This window comes from Entamoeba nuttalli (assembly GCF_000257125.1).
Source record: "Entamoeba nuttalli P19 unplaced genomic scaffold asmbl_7560, whole genome shotgun sequence".
NCBI lineage: Eukaryota > Evosea > Mastigamoebida > Endamoebidae > Entamoeba > Entamoeba nuttalli.
Genome location: NW_008578682.1, coordinates 1 through 6,045, shown reverse-complemented (window position 1 = coordinate 6,045; position 6,045 = coordinate 1). Strand labels below are relative to the sequence as shown.

General features: G+C 27.2%; 5 protein-coding genes across 5 annotated transcripts in view; 4 read left to right on the top strand and 1 right to left on the bottom strand.

The window, feature by feature from the left end:
- ENU1_171940 (TolA protein, putative) overlaps positions 1-249 on the bottom strand; it is a gene marked incomplete at both ends in the record, with an annotated part of 918 nt that extends 669 nt beyond the window's left edge. Inside the window, one exon of the mRNA XM_008861171.1 lies at positions 1-249. This exon is cut by the window's left edge and continues 669 nt beyond it. Within this exon, the coding sequence (XP_008859393.1) occupies positions 1-249 (249 nt within the window).
- Positions 250-798: 549 nt separating this feature from the next.
- Positions 799-1,725, top strand: ENU1_171930 (cysteine protease, putative; the record flags this gene model as incomplete). Its single annotated transcript, XM_008861170.1, has 1 exon — positions 799-1,725. The coding sequence occupies one exon, from the start codon at positions 799-801 to the stop codon at positions 1,723-1,725; it is 927 nt and encodes a 308-aa protein (XP_008859392.1).
- A 232-nt stretch (positions 1,726-1,957) lies between these two features.
- ENU1_171920 (cysteine protease inhibitor 1 (EhICP1), putative) lies at positions 1,958-2,266 on the top strand (the record flags this gene model as incomplete). Its single annotated transcript, XM_008861169.1, has 1 exon — positions 1,958-2,266. One exon carries the CDS (start codon positions 1,958-1,960, stop codon positions 2,264-2,266), a length of 309 nt encoding a protein of 102 aa, XP_008859391.1.
- Positions 2,267-2,666: 400 nt separating this feature from the next.
- Positions 2,667-3,240, top strand: ENU1_171910 (hypothetical protein; the record flags this gene model as incomplete). The annotated part of the gene is made up of 2 exons (XM_008861168.1): positions 2,667-2,669; positions 2,782-3,240. 2 exons carry the CDS (start codon positions 2,667-2,669, stop codon positions 3,238-3,240), a joined length of 462 nt encoding a protein of 153 aa, XP_008859390.1.
- A 394-nt stretch (positions 3,241-3,634) lies between these two features.
- ENU1_171900 (protein kinase, putative) lies at positions 3,635-5,953 on the top strand (the record flags this gene model as incomplete). Its single annotated transcript, XM_008861167.1, has 2 exons — positions 3,635-4,197; positions 4,252-5,953. 2 exons carry the CDS (start codon positions 3,635-3,637, stop codon positions 5,951-5,953), a joined length of 2,265 nt encoding a protein of 754 aa, XP_008859389.1.
- Between the last annotated feature and the right edge of the window lie 92 nt (positions 5,954-6,045).

Genomic DNA, 6,045 nt, shown 5'->3' with positions numbered 1-6,045 from the left:
TTGAGAACGCATTTCTTGAACAGTTTTTTGGTTTCCAAGTTTTTCAAAAACACGATGCATATTCAACTCATCAAGATCACATCCATTTTCATGGTTTTCAATTTCAAATTCTGAAAACATTTGATTAAATCCCCAAACTTCTTCAGCCATAGTATCTTTATATGTTGGCCATAAAGCATTTAACATCCAAATAGCTTGTTCTTTAAAGCATTTCTTATTAAGAGCTTTGAAGGTTTCTTGATCTCCCATATTATTCTTATTTCCTCTTTTCTTAGTTTCAACGTTTTTTCTTTTTTATCTTTTGTTTATTTGGTGAATAATTGTGTTATATATAGCGGTTTTAATCCTTTTTTTTTAACTTTTTTTTCCAATGAATCTTTTCTATTTTTATAATTTAAATTTTTTTTTAACCAAAAAAGAAAAAAAAATTGTAAATATACAAATAACTTAGTAAGTTTTCTCATTGTGTAAGTGATAAGAGAGTTTTAATTTCAATTTATGGTAGTAGAAGAAATTATTCTATGAATCATTCTATAAATTGAATTTATTTTATTATAATAAGAGAGTTCAAGAAATAATGAAATTTCTTTTATTTTCCATAAAAAAAAAAGAAAAAGCCAAGGCATAAGAATAGAATGAGTTGTTAATAATAAGAAATAAAAGAAAATAAACTATAAATAAGTAGGAAATAAATCAAATTAAAAAAAAACACAGAAAAATCAAAAGAATTGGAAAAGTTAAATTCATACGCAATATTTGGTATTTAAACTGTAAAGTATTTTTAAATAAAATCATTTTATGTTTGCATTAATTTTATTTGTTTCTCTTGCTTGTGCAAATGAAGTTGCATTCAAACAATGGGCTGCTACACATAACAAAGTATTTGCTAATAGAGCTGAATATCTTTACAGATTTGCTGTTTTCTTAGACAATAAAAAATTTGTTGAAGCTAATGCTAATACTGAACTTAACGTTTTTGCTGATATGACTCACGAAGAATTCATTCAAACTCATCTTGGAATGACTTATGAAATTCCAGAAACTACTTCTAATGTTAAAGCTGCCGTTAAAGCTGCTCCAGAATCAGTTGATTGGAGAAGTATTATGAATCCAGCTAAAGATCAAGGACAATGTGGTTCATGTTGGACTTTCTGTACAACTGCAGTTCTTGAAGGAAGAGTTAACAAAGATCTTGGAAAACTTTACTCATTCTCTGAACAACAATTAGTTGATTGTGATACTTCTGATAATGGATGTGAAGGAGGACATCCAACTAACTCACTTAAATTCATCCAAGAAAATAATGGATTAGGATTAGAAAGTGATTATCCATATAAAGCTGTTGCTGGTACTTGCAAGAAAGTTAAAAACGTTGCTACTGTTACTGGTTCTAAAAGAGTTACTGATGGAAGTGAAACTGGACTTCAAACTATTATTGCTGAAAATGGACCTGTTGCTGTTGGTATGGATGCTAGTAGACCAACATTCCAATTATATAAGAAAGGAACTATCTATTCTGATGCTAGATGCAGATCAAGAATGATGAATCACTGTGTTACTGCTGTTGGTTATGGTTCAAATAGTAATGGTAAATATTGGATTATTAGAAACTCATGGGGAACATCATGGGGAGATGCTGGATACTTCCTTCTTGCTAGAGATTCCAATAATATGTGTGGTATTGGAAGAGATTCTAACTATCCAACCGGAGTCAAGTTAATTTAAACTCTAATTCATTTCTTTTGATATTTTTTGTTTTTTTTTAAAATATTACTTACTAAAATTTATTGATAAAACATTTTTTTATATGATTTTCATATTTGAAAAATTCAATCTTATAATGATTGAATTTTCAATTAATGTAGAAATTTATTCTTCATATCTTAAAATTATTTTTAAGATGTACACTTCAAAGGGGATTATAAAAATACAATTAAAAAATCTTTGAAATATCAAAATGTCATTAACTGAAGATAATAACAACACAACAATCACAATTGCAAAAGGTGAAAATAAAGAAATTATTCTTCCTGGAAATCCAACAACTGGATACTCATGGGTAGTTGATAGTTGTGAAGGTCTTAGTAATGCTGTTGAATATGTTGCTGACCAACATGCTCCAGGTATTTGTGGATGTGGTGGAAAATATCATATTAAAATTACTGGTACTCAAACTGGTGAAGGAAAAATTGTTTTAGTATACAGAAGACCATGGGCACCAAATGCTAATGACCGTACTTTTACTTTAAAAGTTAATGTCCAGTAATTTATTTCTTTTTCCAGATAATTTCTATTTATTTTTCTCTTTTGAGGATTTCATTTTTTTTAAGAATATTTAGTGAGCAGATATCATTTAAAATAAAAAGAAAGCAAAATTTAATGGACAACATTTAAGTAGATAAAATTTTAAATGAATGAAATGTAATTGTTGCTGGAAGGATATTGATCCAAGCGAATATTATGTTGTGAACAAATGTAAACACATTTTTTGTTCGTACTGTGCCCAGAAGGCATGGTTAAATGGAAATTATAAATGTCCTTTATGTCAAATTACTCTAACTGAGGAGTTTGTTATAGAAAAAGTTTTAATAAGAAAACAAAATGACACCATAGCGATATTTCCAGAAATGACTCAACAGACTTTGAGTCAATAGCTCAACAACTCTATGGTATATCACCAAAAAATTGTTTGTTTACTGATAACTCCTTATTTTTTATTATAAATAAAAAATGTAACAAGTAGTAAATGAAATTATCTGTTTGATTTCGAATTTTAATCAGAAACAACAACTCCTCTATGAATCTAAGTTACAACATGACAACCGTGTTAATGAAAAAAAGTTAAACGTTAAGTACCAACAAGTTATCTCTAAGGCTTTTGATTACCGGAAACAACGAGATCAAATAAAAAATGAGTTAGAAAAATATAAAAAAGAAAATGAAAAATTAGAATTGGAGAATCAACAATTTAAAGCATTGATACAAGAGTATGAACAAAATAACAAACAAACAAAAGACATAATTCTAAGAATGCAACAAGAACAAAGTGAAAAGAATTCAATAATTTCAAGTAAATTATTCTCACCACAAACAAATCAAGTGAAACAATTATTTAAACAAAATACCTTTGAGGGTAATTCCAATGCAATATTACAAAAGAAATTGAACACGAAAATAAATGACAGTTTGTTTTTTTTTAGTACCATTCCAAAAATTCCAAAGTTAAAAAGATTCATTTGAATTTAGAATTTGCTCAATTAAAAAAAATACGTGAAGAGAATAAAAAAGAAATTAACTTAAAACTTACTCCTAAGAAAAATACCTTTTCTCTTGAAAAGAAACGAATTCCAATTCTCCAATCTCCAGTAGTAAATAGACCAATGTTTACTTCTCCATTAAAAAGTGTTGTAATTCCATTTACACCAATTTAGGTATGTTAAAATCAACCTTATTAACAAGTGTTATAATTTTTTTATAAGATTTATAAAAATTTACAAATACTGCGTTAAAGAATAAAACAAACAAATATCATTGAAAGTTGCAAAAAAAATTTTACTCTCAATTAAGATAATGCCATAAAAATAGCACTAAATAACAAAAGAAAAAAGAACTAATTTGTTTATTATATTAAGGAATGAAACAAAGTAGTTGTTTTTGCTCATTCATTCCTAATAAGACTTGTGTTTATGATATCATTGGTAGAGGTTCAATACATCTTACTAAAGAAGTTACTTCAAGAATTGTTAATACTATGAGACGTTGTAATTCAAATTTTCAAACAGAATCAATTTTACAGCCAACTTTAACTAAACCAGAAACTCCAATTTCTAATGGAGGTCTCGATAATGAAAACCAAGAATTAATAATTAGAAAAGGAGATATTATTGGGAGTTATAACTCAATTGAAGGACGTAGATATTCTATGAGAAAATCAATAGTTACTCAGTACAAAATTATTGAAAAACTAGGACAAGGTACTTTTGGTCAAGTATTTAAATGTCAAGACCTTAACAATGGAAAAATGGTTGCATTAAAAATTCTTAAAAATAAAAAAGCATATTTTAGACAAGGATTATTAGAGGTAACTACTCTTACAATTGTTAATACAATATATGATAAAGGATGTTCACATATTGTAGAAATGATTGATCATTTTCTTTATTGTGGTCATTTATGCATTGTTCAAGAATTATTGGGGTTTGTTGTTTATTGTGAAAAGATTTAAGAAGAATAAAAATTCATTTAAGATAGTCAAAATTTATATCAAATGTTAAAAGAAGTTCGTTTAAGAGGAATGAAATTATCAAATATTAAAAAAATAACACGACAAATTCTTGAAGGTATGTCATCACTAAATGAAGCTGGTATAGTTCATTGTGATTTAAAACCTGAAAATGTATTGCTTAACAACAAAGACATTAAAATTATTGATTTAGGGTCTGCATGTTTTTCTAATTATACATTATATTCTTATATTCAATCAAGACATTATAGAGCTCCAGAAATTGCATTAGGAATGAAATATTCAACTTCAATTGATATGTGGAGTGTTGGATGTATTGTTGCTGAAATGTTTTTAGGTATTCCATTATTTCCAGCAAATAGTGAATATGATTTATTATATCGATTTGTACAAACACTAGGGATGTTACCTTTTTCTTTACTTTCTACTGGAAATAAATCAAAACGTTATTTCAAAAAATCAACAAGTTCACTTGGAGTGATACAATATAGATTAAAAGAACAGTTTGAATATGAATGGGAAAATAATTGTGATCTTCCTCCTCATAAAGAATATTTTCCTGTAAAATTATTAAAAGATATTATTTTTAAATGTCAATTACGCGTTGAAAGTCCCTTGACTCTAAAGACAAAACAAACTCTATTTGATTTTTTAAGTGGTTGTTTTCAGTATGACCCTAAACTAAGATTTACACCAAAACAAGCTTTAGCTCATCCTTTTATTACAAATGGTTCTTTAAAAGATTTTGTATTACCACCAAGAGAATTTCCTTATAAAGTTTATGGTCATGTTGTTACTGCTGAACCTAGTCAAATGATTGCTGATACTTATAAAGATATGTCAATTACTAATTTAGATCTCTCTAGAAGTCAATATTATGATGTTTATATGACATTATTAAGAGCAGGACATGTTGCTAATATTACTATTGACTCTCCTTTTAGATATGGAAGTATTACCCCACCTCAATTATCACAAGTTTTTAAAAAAGGAATATTTGATAATCTTCCTTTATATAATTCTCAAATTACTCCAAGAGAAATTTCTACTAATGAGTTTAAAGCATTAAAGTCATTATATTCCTCTAGGTTTTCTTCGTCTGAATTAGTTTTAATTGATCAAGGGGCAATAGATACGAATGGCTCTATAACAAAACTTAAAAGTTCTTCATCCTTAAAAGAAGAAAACACTAAACAACGGTTTTCAGCATTTAAAAAGATTGAAGTAAATAAACATGAAAATGCATTAAGAGAAGAAAAGTCTAAGAAGAAATTATTAAGTAAAGACCCTAGAATTGATAAAGAACGAAGAAATGAATCGTATCTTCATATATCTCAATCTACTAACAATTCTGATAATCTTATTACAATTCCTATTCCCTTAAAAAAAGTATCTCTATCAACAGAATTAAGTTGTGATAGTTTAAATACAACTCTAGATGTCCCAAAATCTTCAGACATAATGAATTCTCAACAACAAAGTAAATTATCAAGTTCAAGTACTATTTTTGTACCAAAACTTTCACCAACTGATTCTCCTCAAGACAATAACAATCTAAAGAAAAGAAGATTTTCATGGTCAGATGGTCATTCATTTAGTTTTCCTTTCTTTAAGAAAAAAAAGAGATGTAGTTCTAAATCAAGTGAAGAATGTGATAAATCTGATAAAACACGAAAGGAAAAAGAAGGTCAAATAACTAATAAGAAATAAATCATTTCATACTCGATAATGTTCATAAATACTCTTTGTTACATTGTCTCAAATCTTTGTTTTCTTTTTTTTTGTTTTTTTATTCTTCTTAT